The sequence below is a fragment of the Procambarus clarkii genome, chromosome 32 (assembly GCF_040958095.1).
Source record: "Procambarus clarkii isolate CNS0578487 chromosome 32, FALCON_Pclarkii_2.0, whole genome shotgun sequence".
In the NCBI taxonomy this organism is placed as follows: Eukaryota; Metazoa; Arthropoda; class Malacostraca; order Decapoda; family Cambaridae; genus Procambarus; species Procambarus clarkii.
The window spans coordinates 31052869-31071352 of record NC_091181.1 but is presented as its reverse complement, the minus strand read 5'-3'; the positions used below and the strand labels follow the sequence as shown (position 1 = coordinate 31071352).

The 18484-nt window shown below is 37.8% G+C and overlaps 1 protein-coding gene across 3 annotated transcripts in view; it reads right to left on the bottom strand.

Moving 5' to 3' along the window:
* LOC123759355 (nuclear distribution C, dynein complex regulator) overlaps positions 1–13156 on the bottom strand; it is a 157929-nt gene extending 144773 nt beyond the window's left edge. The window contains exons 1-4 of one of the 3 annotated variants that reach the window (XM_069335127.1): positions 12986–13156; positions 3971–4048; positions 2816–3019; positions 288–434 (exon numbers count right to left, since the gene is read on the bottom strand). In XM_069335127.1, coding sequence (XP_069191228.1) covers positions 288–434; positions 2816–3019; positions 3971–4048; positions 12986–13063 — 507 coding nt within the window. In that variant the 5' untranslated portion in view covers positions 13064–13156. Of the gene's footprint in view, positions 1–287; positions 435–2815; positions 3020–3970; positions 4049–11522; positions 11653–12325; positions 12348–12985 lie in introns of those variants that run through there. The other 2 variants (XM_069335126.1, XM_045744294.2) reach the window with 2 other exon arrangements.
* Positions 13157–18484: the final 5328 nt, after the last annotated feature.

Genomic DNA, 18484 nt, shown 5'->3' with positions numbered 1-18484 from the left:
TATTGTCAAACTTGCATTCCTCAGGGTTCAAAATTATCTACAAGTAATATTTCCTGATGAATTTTTTCCTCTGGTTTAGGTTGACCTCTGATCCTTAAGCTCCCTTTGTCTCAGAGCCAGATTGTGACCTTTTCTCCCAGTAGAGTTGAGTGGGTGTCAGAAGCTTGGTGCGAATCCTTAAGTCTTGGCAGTTCCAGTACAGTAGCATTGAAGAGTTATTAGGAAAGGGAGGGAAGAGGATCCTAGAATATGAGATAGCACAATAACAAGAACTACAGAGTCCTTACCTCAACTTCCTGTAGTGATTGAGTCCAACGATATTTGTCCAAGTCACATCCATTCCCTGCATTTGGTTTAAGTTTTCCTTTAGAATTTTCATCGTCGTCATCTTCCATTTTTTCAACTTTCTCGGGTTCTTTAGTCTTTGTCGATTCCTGTAGAGAATAATATCAGTACAAATGCAGCATTTTTAAAGATACAGAATAAAAATCCCATCAAAGACTGTCACATCCACCATAATTATATTCCTTCCATTTTACCATCAAAGCACAACCTTTTAGCAATCCTAATTTTTATTTCAAAGAAATTAAACAATTTAACAAAAAAAAAAAAAATATTACAATATTTATATTTACCCACACTTATATTGTCTTGAAGCAATTACGAGTTCCCCCCCCCCTCCTTATTTTTATACCATCTGTAAATTTTCATATGATGATGTTCAATCCTGTCTAAATTGTTTACATGTACAGTAATCAATAAAGGTCCCAGGATAGGACCAGGGTCATTTCACTCAACAGTTTCACAAGAGGACTTGACTACATTTATGCTACCTTTCATTTTCTTAGAACTATCCATGCTCTAATTCAACTTAGATAACTCCAGGACAGCATTTTGGCAGTTAAATTAAAATCCTTGGAAACACTATTTTCTAAGTACGGCAGTCTTCGTTGCTCTCCTACCCAGGACCGTGGTCTACCCAATTCAATGACTGGGATAATGTTCCGGTCACTGGGATCACGCCCAGAGACAGGAACTGGGCACGATCTTACCATGTAACAGGAGGCACCAAGACCATTGTAAAGCATACCTCAATTCACCACAGAAAAACTGTTTGATATGTCACCAAAGAAGATATCAAACCAATCAACACTCATCAAATCATCTGGACTCGGGACTAATCTGGTATGGCTTTGAAAATATGTAGCTAGTAAACTATCCACTACACCTGTCAATGGCTTGTCTGACCTATATCAAAGATGGACTTTGATCTCATTGGAGTCTCTTACCTGCATTAACCCTTAAAGTGTGGTTATCTCAACACATTGATTCACAGGGCAGTGCAGTTATCATACATTGATTTTAACTATTATTGTATGGGTTTTATACCAATGATACTAATATGGCTATACTGTAATAGCAATACTGTATATGGATGTAGTGGAGTTTACATAGACCCATGACAAAATCATGCTACCCACTTTTGTTTCACAATTGCTTGCTAAGCAAGTGTGGTTATCATCACAAATCTTACTCTAGGGGCACAAACACCACAAGACTCACATGAGTCACCATTCCAATAGGCAGCATGGTGGAGGCATGGTGAAGCCTAAACAGAGTTGTCGAAGACTCTTGAACCACCCAAGGTAAGGCACTCCACCCCAGTACCTTTGCCTGGAAATGGTGTGCTCCCAAACATACCAGAGAAGCATCAATTGTCAGTACAGGGATAGTGCTAGCAAGCATCCAGGAAAGAAGACTAAACACATGCAGCTCGAAGCTGAAAATGAGACAAGTTCACACTACAAGGCTGACAGAAAATACACACATGAAGCACATACCGAAAGAAAACAATACACAAGCAAATGACCCCCAGAACCAATTCCAAGGATAGCTGGCACTTAGCTTATTAACACGGGGACCTGCCACTACTGATGGCAACCCAGGAGCACTACAATGGTGTTGAGGATACAGCATCAGTGACAGAACTGACCTGGGAAAGTTGACAGGTGGACCAGGGCTTTTAGCCACCTGGTGGAAATTGTTGGGACTAACAGGTTCAAGCAAGTTTCAAATGTTTCAAGCATTTGTTTGGAATTGTTGGAGGAATGGTTTGATAGTTTTGAGGCTTCAGTGTCCGTGAACCTGACAGTTGCCTGTAATGCTTCCCTGACTTTCTGGATTTTTTCCCAGTGAGGAAGCAAAATGTGCACCTCTGAGGGAGTCGGGTTCTGGATCTGATCCCCAGTAGGCCAAACACGATTTCCACAACCAGTTTGCAGCATTATAAACATTCTCAGCAAGACAGATTCGAGGGGCCACCAGGAGGACAGGGAACTTACCCAGAAAAGCAATTTATAAATACCGTGGATCAACACTTGATCCAAGTTTCACGTTTATTATATTTTGAAGGATGCTATTGGGATATCAATACTGCATTAATCACAGCAGCATTCCTGAATAAAAATTAAGCTAATTTTAAATGTACTACATTAAAATATTTCCTATTTACGAAATTACCAATATGAAAGTTAAAGAAAACCAACATTTCAGCAGATTTTATGAACCAATAAAGTTGTTGTCCTATCTTGAGGTTATCTTGAGACCACAGGATCCTAACAGAAGGTCCTGTCAATAAATTGACCCCCCTTTCATTTAAATAACAAATAACAATTAAATAACAAACAAATAAATTGTTTGCAGCCTTGCAGGAAAAGTTCAGTACAGTGTACAAAACACAACACTGTACTGACAAAAATATAATATTGTGCCAGTACTATAACCTCAGTATCAATAAAATGCCTAAGTGTCTTACCTCTGATAAACTTTTCTCTAGTTCGTTGGCTTCTTCCTCTGTAAGTTCTTTAATTTTAGGGGCATTGGCCAATTGTCTTTCCTCCAACTCCTTTTTCTTCATCCTCTCTTGCTTTCTCCTTTCAACCTCTTCATATTCAGCCTTTTTTTTATCTTGCTCAGCAAATGCCAAACTTTTATATTTCTTAAATTTATCGATTACCATCTACAAAAAGAAAAAGAAAGGCATTCAGGATTGTGAAAACAGACTCCTGTTACATGTACATATGAACCAGTCATTCACAAATTAGAGTACACATGACTACAATGGATGGAAGCACAAAATGTGAACTCTTGCATAAAGAAGGTTCATGAGTGGTACTACTGTAGTAATATTACTGAGGGTCTAATAAAAAACAAAAAACTTAACACACACAGAGATCACACTAACGTGATGCATCAAATGAACAAATCCACAAGGGCCGTGATGAGGATTCGAACCTGCGTCCGGGAGCATCCCAGACACTGCCTTAATCGACTAGTCGATTAAGGCAGTGTCTGGGATGCTCCCGGACACAGGTTCAAATCCTCGTCACGGCCCTTGTGGATTTGTTCATTTAAAAAACTTAACATTTTCTAGGCTTAATATAGTACCACTATATGTTTGTAGTAGTAACAAGCTTTTAAAAACAAGAGCCAAGGGAATGAAACAAATGTCAATTAAAGAGTCTTTTGCAATGGCTTCCAAGAAAGCTTGCATTGTATCACCTGCACCTGACTCATCGCATGTTGACCCAGTCAACCCAACACCATCAACATCCACCACCACCTCTTCCATGTAAATAACTATGCTTCATCAACATCAATCATCAACATAAGCGGATCAGGACTTTAATTATATCTTTAATAAAAGAGTTAGAGAAAAAGAGGAAAAGAGAAAGAAAGAAAGAGAATGGAAGAGAAAGAGAATGGAAGCGAGAAAGAAAGAGAAATGAGGTCAACCCTGCCCCTCTTCCATCTCCACCTCCCCAGTGCCCAGCTAGCCATCTCTCTCTGTATACACCATGAGTGACCCTAATGTATTTTCCACAAGTGCATATACTGTACCATATTTGTTACATAAAAATACAAATAAACTTGTATGCCAAGTTCACTACATGGCAATGAAAAGGCCCACCTTTTCACTGACGTCTTCTGGAGCTCCAGTATAAAAGTCTGTCTTTCTGGCCAAGAAGCTGAAGAAAGTGTCCAGCAACTGAAAATGAAACATTAATTAGCCATACTGTATGTAGTAAAGAAAAATGCAACTACAGTACTTCTTATCCACTGATAAGAAGTAGTTGCATTTCTTAACGCAACTACTTATCGGTCTTGATGTCTTAATATACTGGTCTACTTTCTTTGAGAATATCAATACATAATTCAATACATAATATCAAAGGCAACCTGTTATGAGGAAAAACACTACTGTTTATGCAGTGCTAAAGATGCCGTTCTGTCAGAACCCTAGTCCTGCCTATTAATACTAATGCTATGCAGGTCACTGTCAGGTGTAATATAATTGGCAATCAAGCCTTAAGTGGGATGCTGTGAAGTGGTGTATTAACAAGCGAGTTGCTTATAGTTCTGCACTCAGGTTATGACAGGCTACCTCTGATATCTGTAAAGGGCTATGAAGCTATTTACTGAAAGAAAAAGAAAAAACCCAGTGTTGAATGTAATGAAACGCCGGTTTCTGGGCGAGTCCTGCAGGCTCACTGAAGCTATCTCACTGATACAGTGCTACATTATCCTATTTGGAGTCACAGTTTTTGTTGCCTACCAGAGACCAGTGCCAAAACCTGGTCCCCTCAGAGAGCCACAGGGAGCAATGGCCTATGAAAATTTTACATTTAGAGTACTGTATATCATACTTGCCATCAACCAGGGAAGGCACCCAGAAAAGTAGGTGAAACCAAACAGATCACTATCTGGTTGAAAAATGCGACCTACGAGCAAAAGAGCTTCCCATTAAAAAAGCAACACCATTCAACTAGCCCGCCTCGCTCGTTAGCACCCCCCCCCTCCACCCCCGTGGGGGAGGTTATCTTGAGATGATTTTTGGGGTTTGGCCTCCCCGCAGCCCGGTCCTCGACCAGCCATCCTTTTTGTTACACACCCCAAGGAAGCAGCCCTTAGCAGCTGTCTAACTCCCAGGTACTTATTTACTGCTAGGGGCATCAGGGTGAAAGAAACTGCCCATTTGTTTCCTCCACCACCAGGGATCGAACCCGGAACCTCACGATTACGAATCCGAAGCGCTGTCCACTCAGCAGTCAGGCCCCTTCTTTCTGACCTCATAGGTGGTGCTATACTGTACCCAATATTGTACCAGAGAATGCATTTAACTGTACAATAAAAAAAAAAAATCTAAAATATATTAAAGATACACTTTTTTATACAGTATTCATTCAAGGTCAAATGTCCCATCATGTGACCTTAATATAAAATATTTAATATCTAATGTAAAGCTTAATTAAAACAATGTCTCCTTAACTTCAAAAGAAGCCCAACATGACTGTTCTACCCAAATAATAATGAAATAATTATTATTTAATTATAATTAAATTAGAAACAAAGTTATGACATTTTTGTTGTTGAGCTTGTAAGCAAAACTGTATTTTTTATCACAATTTCAACCCCACTGTACAAGTATCATGCATCCCTGAAGGCTAAAATTTTGCATATGTAATGTTACTTCATAAACTATAACATCTACCAAATTTCATATAAATCTGAGATGGTCTGGTTGGGAGCCAAGATCATTTGGAATGGGATGATCCTTCAGCAAATGGGTGATTCAAGGGAGTTATAGCCCAATGGGTGAAACAGCCTCCCCTGTTTCCTGTTCTACATTGTTGCTTGTTGAGCTTGGAGTTGTTGCTCCTCATATGCATTACATTTAACCTTTTAAAGAGGTGGTTTGAATTAATATTTCCTAATTTGTTCAGCATTTTAAAAGTTCTCTTAAGTTCAGCCCTGTCATATCTGACCGTTAAGTCTTGAGACCCTCAATCATTCCTTGTCTGAAAGTTGAATAAATACTAGTATAATTTTTGGCACTGTTGAATTTTCTTCAAATCAGAGAAGTCCTTTTGAATGACAGGTCTCCATGCTTGGATTCAGTAGTCCAGATAAGGGTGCACAAGAGTCTTCAATAGTTGTATAATTCCTTCTCTTCCTTGAAGTCAAGGCTTCTTAAGATTATTCCCAAGGTTTGGTTGGTTTTTCTTTATTGCAGCTCCTACTTTTTTTTTGTAACTTTCATCCAGTTCTAAATGATTTGTTGCAAAGTATTGGTCGAAACAAAGTATTCTCAACGTTAGATTTGTTGCAGGGATTCTGGCAAATCCCCCTTGATGAGGAAAGTAAACAATTGACAGCCTTTAGTACTCCCAGTGGTCATTTTCATTTCAAAAGAATGCCGTTTGGTTTGCGTAGTAGTCCAATAACCTTTTCACGGCTCATGACAAATCTATTTCGTAGATTGATAGGAAGTACACTTCTAGTTTACCTTGATGATCTCATAATCATGTCGCAAGATGTTCAGACTCATTTCCAGAACCTTGAGAAAGTACTTGCAAAGCTCGCTGAAGCTAATTTAAAAATAAAGCTTGCAAAATGTTCATTTTTAAAGCAAAAGATTAATTTCCTAGGTCATACAGTTACACCTTCAGGTATTACATTGAATGAATCAAAAATTATTGCTGCCCGTGATTTTCCAACACCTCGTACCGCAGAAGCCGTAAGACAGTTCACAGGTCTTGTAGGATTTTATCGTTCATTTATTGCTGGATTCTCTATTATAGCCGCTCCGCTTTACAAGTTGCAAAGAAAAGATGAACCCTTTGTTTGGGGAGAGGCCCAGGATCAGTCATTCAAAAAACTCAAAGCAGCCTTGATTTCGTCACCTGTCCTTAGGTACCCAGATTTTTCTAAACCTTTTACGTTGGTTACAGATGCTAGTGACATAGGCATAGGTGCTGCATTGCTTCAAACAGAAGGTCACAGAGATCACGCAATAGCTTATGCTAGCCGCACATTATCCAAAGAAGAGAAAAATTATAGTGCAACAGAACGAGAAGCCTTGGCAGTTGTTTGGGCACTTAAACATTTCAAGGATACAATTTATAATTACCCAGTTCATGTTCTTACAGATCACCAACCATTAATTCCCTTGTTCAAAAATAAGAATCCAGTTGGAAAGTTTGCTAGATATTTGCTCACAATTCAAGAATTCAATCCCACATTTGGATATATTCCAGGAAAGCAAAATGTTGTAGCCGATGCGTTTTCTCGACACGTAGCTGCGATTCAGTTAAATTACCCAGCATTAGATGCTACAGTAGTAGAAACGGAACAAAGACAAGACCCCATATGGGCACCCGTCATTAAATTTTTGACTAAGCAAGACACTCGCCCGATTCATAAACCGCCAGTACCATTGAAAGAACTAGTTATGTTGGACAATTTACTGTGTAGAGTAGTAAAGCTAGGGACAGCCTCGAGGAAATGTTGTCAGTTAGTTGTTCCAGCTGTCTTGGTACCAACTGTGTTAAAAATTATCCATGATGCTCCTGCAAGTGCACATCCAGGAAAGGATCGTACACTCCAATAAGGTCGATTGAAATATTTTTGGCCAAAAATGGCTAAGGAGATTGCTCATTATGTTGACAGATGTTTAACTTGTTTACAGCACAAGGGACATGTTTCAGGACCTAATCCAATTCAGGTGTACCCAGCAACTAAAGCTCCTTGGGAACGAATATCGATGGATTTATTGACAAATTTTGCGGAAACAGAGAAAGGGAACAAACATTTGCTTGTGATGGTCGATAATTTTTCACGGTTTTGCGAACTAGTTCCTATCCCGAACAAAACAGCAGAAACCATAGCCAGCGCATTCCATGACCAAATAATTTGTAGATATAGTATGCCTAAAGTAATCCTTTCAGATAATGGACCAGAATTCAGTAATAGTATTCTAACTAGCTTGTGTGATTTATATAACATAAAAAAATGTAGCATCATGCCTTATCATCCGGCAAGTAATGGACTAGCTGAACGTACTAACAGGAAAGTGTTAGATGCCTTGAGAGTCACGTTGAATTTTGATAACAACAATTGGGATGATTTTATACCCTTAATTCAGTGTGCTATAAATTCTTCAATTAATGTTTCTACTGGTGACACACCTCACGCTATTCTTTATGGTACAGATAAGATCCTCCCTAATGAATTGATTAACGTACCTCCTACTCCCTTATATAACGTAGATGATTTTGTTCAAGTGAAGCGTAGACAAATGCAACTAGTATTCAAGAAAATACGAGAACAACTGTCCAAAGCAACAGCCGAGTTCACTCGAGCAAGGAATGCACGAGCTAAACCCAGTAAAATAACTATTGGATCTGTAGTAATGATACTTAACCAACACAGGTCTGGTCCTATGTACAAGTTAACTAAGAAATTTTTGGGTCCATATAAGGTAATCGAGCTTATTAAAGGTAACAAATACAGACTTAAGAACTTGTTAACAGGAGAGTACATAAATGAACATTTAGACCACATGAAGTTAGCTAAAATAACTGTTGACGAGACTGATGAGGAAGATGACAATGAACTTACCCAGACAGATACTCCTACTCGGACACCACCTTCTGTGGTTGACAGACCACTTGATGCTCAGCAACCCCATACTAGCAATTATAATCTTAGATCTAGACCTCTCGTTTCAACCGTGCACTCACCACATGTCCATTGGCTAGATGTTAACGAGGATATCTCTCAAGATGATAGTTTGTCACATGAAGTTTCATCTGTTCCGGACCTTCAGTCAGAGCCAGAGTTGTATAGTGCTCTGGATGAGCTAGGTGTAGATATCCGCAGAATTTATAATTGATTGCACTCTGCAGTTATTCTGTTTGTTTTGAAAAAAAAAAAACCTCATTTGCAGTATTTCTACCACATGTGTCTTATTATTACCATTATATATAATGTATAGTTTTTCTCAACTTTATTTGGTTATAAATTAGATGCCATTGTTAAGTCTACTACCATTTGTATTTTTACAGTGCTTGTCATAGGAGTTATTATTGTTCTAGCAACCACATTGAGGCCAGTGAATCCTGACTGCTATCACGCAGATGTTAGTCTTCTTGATCCAGGTCTTGTATATGCTTGTAAATATATTGCACATTATATATATTGTACATTGGTCTTGTAAATATATTGTATTATTTCAGAAAAAAAAGAGAAAAAAAAAAAAAAAAAAAAAAAAAAAAAAAAATCATTATCTATCTTGAAATTCAATTGTGGTTGTTAGGTCAGAACTTTGTTCCATTAATGTAATAATTGTTTAATTTTGTATGGTTTTCAAGCACATGCCATTGACACATGTTAATAATTTTGTTTAGGCAATACCTTGAGTTGTATTGTTCATATCTGATCAGTAGACATACACATGTTCTTAATACTCTGGTTTAATCAAAGAATTGTTACCATGATTTTCACCTATTATGATGAATTTTTTTTTGGTGCATATATGCCGAGTTGTTTGTATTACGCACACCTGATCTTCTTTCAATGTTTTATTATGCAAATTTCACATGTAAGCCATTATTGAATGCCACCGAGGTCCTTTCAGTATCATTGTAACTATATAGCTAGCCAGAGCTTGTCGACAAGGGACGTCGACTTGGTAGCGTGTCCGAGCGGTGTTATACTCAAAATTCTGTCAGTTGAAATGTAACCAATCACAGGCAAGTAGGCCTCTGACGTCATGCCAGACACAGGAGCATCAAGCATGCTCCCAGCAGCCGCAGTTATCCTCACAGGCTCAGAGTAGAAGGACCTCGGCTAGGCAGATATATACCTTGCAATCTCAGTCAATAAATATATACAGAAGCGACTACTGTGTCTACCTTCTACCCGAACAAGGCAAACGAATAAATGACTAGTGGATTCTATAGGAAATATTCACCATAACTTCCAGAGCTAAATCAGCTCTCTTATCAGGAATGGTTGAGAGCCATATGCCTAACAACACTGCAAACCAGGCATGACAGGATGGATCTCAATGAAACTTAAAAAACTGTAAGTTGGAGGATGTTGATCCTAACAATTTCTTCACAAGATCAGATGTAACAAACAGGGAGCAACGGTTTCAAGCTCAACAAACCTTAATAGAGGACTGAAAACAGATGTTTTTCACCCACAGGATTATAAACCCGTGGAACCGCTTACCCGCCGAAGCCGCAAATGCCGAAACTCTGTTGGGTTTTATAAACCACCTGGAGAGGATCATCAAGGCAAATAGAGGTGATCTTTGACAAGCCGCTGGCTTCCTTTTCTCGTGAAGGCAACTAATGTTAGTGGCTCCTCGAGTAAATTAGGTAATCATAAAATATTACAAAATAAATCTCAATGAGAAGATTTCTGTTTCGGTTTGATTAACAAATTAATGTGCAGGTTACAAATGCATGGTTCTTGGTAAGCTTCTTGGTAAGATATCCTGGCATCATTCACCACAAGTAACAATTGGGAGACTGAATTTATCTGTCATTTCTTATCAAGTACAATTAAAAGAAATTAACCAGTTCTTGGAGAACCAATTGAAATGATATTGTTATTCAAATTCATACATAAAAAGAGCTTAATATTCCGAATAAATAACATAAAAAATTCTCCTTCATTCTGGAGGTAGGAGAGCTGCCCAGGCAGCCATACAGAAAAGGAACATCATAATACAGCGAGAGAGGAGTAGTACAGTCCCTTCAGTTGCTGTTAAACAACTTCCACAATCAAGAAAAAAAAAGTCATGCCTGCCTCACGCTTCAGTTGTAGCCAAGGTTTATAATGGTAAACATAATTCATTGCCAAGTTCCTTCACAATACTGGACTGAAGTCCATCTACACCTGGGGATTTAGTTTCCTTCAATTTCTCTGTGCTCTTCCTGAATATTTTGCATGTAATAAGGATATCTCTCAATTTAATTTCTTTACTTTTCCAGCTTCAAGCACTTGTGTAAGTAATGGGATGTCTATTTTTTTTAGAATGAACACTGATGTGAAGTATTAATTCAATACTGTTTGCCTTTATAACAATTTAGTTGGTCTCATCTTTCAAGGATCCTACTGGGTGTTTTCTCTTGTCTTGGCTTCTTTTAGGCATAGAAAAACTTGAATTTTTTTCTTTTGTTTTAATATTTGGAGCAAATTTTCTTTCACGGTTTCTTCTTTTGGCTGATCTGATTTTTTGGGTAGGTGAAGATGCTTACAGAGGTTGCCCTTAGTTTCCTCTATAACTACTATGTATGGCAATATTATACAATGGAGGCAAGTCATTTTAGCAACACTTAACATTATTTTAAACACTGGACATTAAAGGGGAAGACAAGAGTTGTTACTAGTTAATACATTTCCTATGCGAAGCAAGACCTGGAACATTCAGGACCAGCTCGTCTCTCCCTATAAACGATACATTTCAGAGCCGGTCTCTGCTTCACTTTTTGGAACATAGTTACAGCCCCGCTCCTGTGCCAGGTAAGTCCACGGCGGGCTCACCATAGCCCGTGCTACTTACCCTGCTCTTGTGCCAGTAAGTTACGGGCTCACCATAGCCAGTGCTACTAGGAACTTGTTCAGAGTAGCTGAATCTATAACAACAACTGCTTCACTACTCTGCTTACCTCCACCACCCCGCCGGAGTGCTGCTGAGCCATGGCCAGCAGCATGCCGTCAAACCTCTCCTCGCTGTCTGCCATAATTGTGGTGTTATAGAGGAGTGTGCCGCCAGCCCTCGCCCTCCGCTGTCAGCCGCTACAGTAAACAAATCCTCCCACGTGAGTCTCCCTAACATCCCTCAAAACTCGGAATAAAACACAAAGTTCAAGGTTTAATAACTCACTTATATCGTCTTTTAATACCTACTACTCAGCTGTTTGTTTATATATTAAATAAACTAGTATTTTGTATTATATTTACATTTTGCGCAAGTCATCCTTCAACTTCGCCTGGGAAACTAACTACGAGCCTTGGGGAGAATTATTGATAGTTTTTTCTATCTTCTTATTTGCAGTAATCAATAGTCTACATCTGTTCACCTGCATAAATTTTCAAATTGATCAGCTTCATTATGATCATGTTTAAATATTTCGATATTGCGTAATAATGCAACAAAATTCGTTTCTAATGTGTTAGGTTTATGTTGCTATGGACGCGTTGCCAGGGCGCGCGTGCTGTCATGCCGAGAGCGGTCAATGTGACCAGAACCTTCTAGTACAGTCCACAACAGTGTGGTTTATAGGTGGTTTACAGTACAGTGTGGCCACGTATGTGGTACAAAATAATAAAAAAAAATAAAATAAAAAAAAGTACAGTCCAGCACACACGCTGGGTATTTGCCGGCTCCTTAATTGTCTCCAGCTGCGTAACACAAGTTTATCCAAAACAGATTGTTATAGACATCTAGTTTAGTTAACTTATCACTCACCTCATGCACATTCTGTGGGTTGGAGACATTTTCAGAGGGACATAGCTACTGTGGAGAAGGTGCAACACTGGGCAACAAAAGTCATTCCAGAGCTAAGTCATCTCTCGTATCAGGAATGGTTGTAAGGTAGGCCTAACAACACTACAAACTAGCCATGCCAGGGCGGAACTCGTTGAAACTTAGAAATACTGAACAAGTTAGAGGATGTTAATCCGGATATTTTCTTCAGTCCAGATGTAACACAAACGAGCAACGGTTTCAAGCTCAACAAGTCACTATGTAGGACTGAGAACGGGAGATGCTTTTTGACCCACGGGGTTATTAACAAGTCCCCGTGGTGAAGTGGTTGAGATGCTCGTCTGGCGTTTCGCGAGCCCTTTGTCCTGGGTTCGTATCCTGGCCGGGGAGGATTAACTGGGCGCAAATTCTTAACTGTACCCTCTGTTTAACTCAACAGTAAAATGAGTACTTGGTTGTTAAACGAGCGGGGTCGTATTCTACGGAATATAGGATTAAGGACTTGCCCGAAACGCTACGCGTACTAGTGACTGTACAAGAATGTAACAACTCTTGTATACATAAATAAATAAATAATAAAAAACACATGGAACCGCCTATCAGCCGAAGCAGTAACTGTTAAAACTGTGCTTTAAAATATACCTGGAAAAGATGAAGGCAATTGGTGGGACCTTCGGCAAGCCGTTTCTCATTTTCTACCGATAGACTGGTTGTTGCCATGTCCAGACCTGTCCCATTATACTCTTTTTTTTTACTGTTGCACTGTCCTCTTATTGCATCTAAACTCAATAGGGGCCAACTCCAAGGCACCCAAATAAGCAGAAAGCCACAAATGCCTGACAAGAGCACACCGTGCCCATAAAGTGACTGTGGTAAACTGGCCTCCTGGTAGTAGCTATAGGGACTGATATGTTTGAGCTAGTGAGCAACCCAATTGTTTTATTTGAATAGTTTGCATATTTGTTTGACAGTTTCGATGCTTCATTTTCTGTAAATCTTGCAACTGTCTGTAAAGCGTCTGACTTTCTGGATGCTTTGCCGGTTGGGTAGTGGACTATCACTCACTCCCTGCGTCTCTGTGAGAAGAGCCAGAGAACTGGTCCCTGATAGACCAAACGTACCTCCTGTGATTGATGTGACCCATTAGAATGCAGTCATCTCAATGATAGCTTAAGTGAGCTACCAAGGTGCTCCCCCTAGAAAGTTATTAACAACGTTAGTAAAATGTTACAGGGTATATATTTTTTAAAATTACTTTCCTTCTATTTAAGTTGTATATAATAATTTTATTTATACATTTCATTAATATATTAATTAGATTTTTCACAAAAAGATTTGGATTTTTGTGGTATAATTAATACATTGAATGTGGCTTCATTGGCCTTCAAACATAAAACACTTCCCACTTCTGCTCTAGTACGTTTGTAAATTAATACTTTTACACCAGAATTATAGTTATAACCAAAAATAACTAGGAAGTGTAAACAGAAATATAAACAATCTAAGTGCTGCTGTACGCCCTCAGAGGCCAGCCTGTTTAAGTGAGGTGTTCAGGGAAGGGTCGGAAAGCTTGTGTTAAATGTGACCACCTTCCTTCTATCATAACCAGTGTTGGGAAACAGGTCTAAGTTGTAATTTGGCCATAAATGATCAACTTATGGGAATTAAATAAAACAAAGCACTTTACTATCAGAAATGCACTGTTCTGCAACTCTTCACAGGATCATCCAGTTTTCAGGAAGACTGGAAATCTTGCTTCCTAATTGGCCCTTGGATTAAATCCTTGGTGAATCTGTTACTTGAACATTGTTCATCATATGCATTTTTGCTCTCATATTGGCTATCCTGAGTGATATCTATGAATTTTGTACCCTTCTGTGCCATAGGTGGTTCTAAATAGTGTTAATAGCTTGATGCCTTTTCTTGATAATTACTAACTAGCCTTCTTAGGCAAATATAAGTAGAAACCAGGAACAGTACATTAATCACTTATATAAAAAAATTTTTTTACAGGGAACAATATAGACAAATTAGACAAAACTATATAGGATGAACTGTCAAATGGCGACAAAAAATATTGCAAGGCATGACAAGTTTCCAGAAAAGATAACATTACTTGTTAAACAATTTAAGTGAATGAAACATATCATACCTACTAATCCATATATGATGCAGTACCTGCCAATACTGTAGTGTGAGTGTGTTGACCTTGAGACATGGTTCACAAGTTGACCATCTCACGATTGGCATGAGGATGCTCTATCTGTTCCACTCTTATATTAGATGAAAGTGGGTACTGTTAGAGATTAGCTTTGAAAATTACCATAAATGACTAAGTAACTTATCAAAATAAAGTGCTTTAAATGGCTAATTAGAAATAGACATAAATGCATTTTTTATTTTTTAACCAATTTACAATAAACTTAGTAATATGAGTGTTTGCACGTTTTCACCTTTCTATGTTTAAGTAGTCATACTTCTCTTTATCCTTTTTTTTTGTTGTCATCATATATTTGTATAAAAGTAAGTGCCATGTATAAATTTTCACACATTCAACTGATCTCACCTAAAAGTTCAATATACATGTAGCAGTATTTTTTTTTAATTTAATTTTACTATTTTTTTGTTTTAAATTTCTTTACAGGATTATTTTTATACAGGTATGTTACCTTAACAGTAGTTTAGCAATAAAAATAATTGTCAAAGAATGTACCTGATAAAAATACTTAAATAATTGCCAGATAACTTTTGATTTCATACAATAATGCTTTTCAGATTGTAAAATGATCACCACCTAACTACAATGTCTAAATGACAAAATATTTGTTCTAAACCAAGGTTATTGTACTGGGTACTTATTATCAACAAATACTAAGGCATTGGTAGCTCTCACCTTTCACTTGTGGCTTTATTCTGCTCTTAATAAATTAAAAAAAAATAAATACAAGGACACTACTGGGCTTAACAAAAATGTATTGGCATGTTACTTGAGACTTATCTATACTCTGCATCAGCAAAGAAAAAAAATTAAAAGAACAATTGACTGTATACAGTATTTCTTCAGTATGTGTGGGGGGAGGATGGGAGTTTAGGGGTGGTAAATAATTACCATAATTACCAAAAGAAGGAACCAAGCCAGGAAGACTGTAAAGCATTGCTTGTCACTGGAAATTCAAAAGGCACTAAATATCATTCAGGATGCCAATACATGAACAAAAGGGCATAAGGCAAGCGATATGGAAAGTATCTGATTCATCAAAGATTTTTACCAAGGGATAACGAGAGAGCAAGACGTGATGAACCAAAAATTGGGATTTTCTACAAGGTGCATGACTGTAAATGGGACAATGCAGTTTGGACAAAAATGAGCAAGATGTTGCTCCATTGAGTGAGTGTCCAGGCAGGCCTCCTAGCTAATCTAGTCAACTAGGTTCTTGACTACAGCTGCTCGCTGTCCGAATCACAGCCTGGTTTATAAAGTATCTTTTGGAGGTGTTTATGAAGTTCTTTTTTTGAGCACTGTAAGATGTTAATCAAAAACTATTGTCCCTTTTATTTAGTGTGTGAGAGGTGGGGGGGGGGGGGACATCTCGGGGCCTTTGATGTTGATAGAGATCACTCAGCGTAACTATTGTAGCTCTGATTTTCAATGGGGCTAGTTTGCACTTCATACCATTCCTTCTGGTCTCATGTTATTTATGTGTGCAGATCTGAGAACAGTCCCTCTAAAAAAAATTCAGGCATAAATTATTATGCATCTCTCCTGCCTGCACTTCAGGTAATAAAGATTACAAGTCACAATAATTAAGATGTTTCATCGAGTGGATTCTAGCAGTAAAAGATCTTTGCATGTTCTCCAAGTCAGCAATTTCTCCAACTTAGAATGATGATTATTGTGCAACAATATTCCACACTATAGAGTACTAGTGTCACTACATTTTGTGATTCCTGGTTTTTATATTTATGTTTTAATGTAGTGCAGGAGTTGGAACCTAGCTTCATTAAACAACATGTTATTAGCAGAGGATGAGTCACAATAACATGGCTGAAGAGTTGACACCTAACCCACAAAATGAAGAATCGATGACATTTTAGTCTATTCTGGATCAAGTTGTGTAACTGAAAAAGTTTAAGAAAGTTAATTTAAGGTAAGAGCAAGATGAAGATAAGAGAAACATGACGGTAAGAATTAAGAGAATCAGGTAAGTGTAGGAAAGGTTAGACGGGAAGGATAAAGAATAGGAATGGTTTTGTTTTTCATAATTATTTGAATAATCACCAATGTTTTGAATAGATTGTGAGCTAAGGAGGCCTGCTCCTATCATATCTACCTTGAGGAACAAAATGCTTCTTCTAAGAAGGCTTTGATTGGTTTAATTCATTTTCATGTTTGCTCGAATAATCACCAAATGCTTCAATACAGTGGTCTATGGAGACCTGTTTCTAAAGTGTCCACTTTGAGTAACCAAACCTATCCTGTAAGGAGGTTCCCTGTATTAATTAGAAATATTTTGCAATTGATTCAATACATTGTGGCCTACTAGGCCTGTTTTTCCAAATATTTACCTTGAGGACAAACTAGGAAGGTTAGGAACTGTACACATCTAACATAATTTGTAAAACAGCCTAGGGAGGGTTAAGAGTGGTTTAATAGGTTCCCTGCTTCTCTTCTATATTTAAGAAAGAAAACAGACATAAAAAAAGTAATGATAGTCATTTAAAAAAGGGCATAAAAGACTACCCTGGTACAGGCAAGATAGGCCCTTCTTATTCCCTCTTTCCTCGCTTCCTGATCATCAGGCAAGGTTCATAGCCAGTTCTCTCTCTCCTGCACAATGACACAAGTTGTAGTCTTTCATCCCTCTGATATCCAGAAAACAACCAATAAGTACATGAACCCAACACACTATATGAAGTCTTCGATTTCCCTCATTATCATGTCTTCAAATATCAGAAAAGATCCACAAACTATATCTTTTATACCTTTAAATTGTCTGTCTCTTCCATTCCTTTTCAATTACACGACTTTATAATGGTCCAGGACAGATCATTAAATGACCTGATGTACATCATTTTGGAAGTTTGCTGTAATAAGGTAATTTCAATATGGCTGGAACCCAATTTCTGGCAGATATGAAAGTCAAAATTTGACTTTCATATCTGCAAGAGATAAGAAACAACCAGTGCTGAATTTTAACCACTTCATGATGCATATGTGTGTATTAGGAAAGTTGTGTGTGTATATGTGAAGAAATTGGTAGGGAGAGCTGCATGTAATTACCCAAGTGTAGTTACAGGATGAGAGCTATGCTTGTGGTATCCCATCTTCCCAGTGCTGTCATATATGACTTAGAAACTACCAACAGTTTTGGCATCCACCACCACCTCACTTAACTTGTTAAAACCACTGTTTGTAAAAATTTACTTCCTAATTTGATCATATTTATTTTATTATACTTTCTCCTATTCCACATTTCATATTGTTGCATTTATTCACATTAAATTCCATCTGCCAAGTGTTGCTCCATTTACTTATTTTGTCCAGGTCAGCTTGAAGGATATGACAATCAGTGTTTGACTACTACTCTAGTCAATGATGCAGATATATCTGCATATATCTATATCCATATATCTGCTAAGATTTCTGTAAATAAAAATGCCTGAAAAATCAATTAAAGTGGAATGCTCAGCTCGTAGGCGCTATATAGTCGTAATGGTTTAGTGCTTTCTCCCGATAACTACCTTGCCTTTCTCTCAGAAGCCAAGGTGAAATGTGAGTGTGTGTGGTGCAAGAGTTGGTGGATGTTAGGAGGGAGCCAGATCAAAGTTATCTCTGCAGGAGTGCAAGATGAGAATGTTGTGTGTGTTACATCATAATAGTGTACACAATGCAAGATGAGAATGCCATGTGTTATATCATAATAGTGTGCACAATTTAAATTATTAGTCACTAGATGAGGACTGCATTATGGCAGAAACATACAGTATAAATGCACATTATATAAGGGATCATTGTACATATAATTTAATTCTGATAATTACTAAACATTTAAATGATATAATAGTTTAAATCAAATTAAAAAATCAGTGTTATAAGATGTTATATGATCCATCATGAAAAAAGTTGAAAAATATATTGAA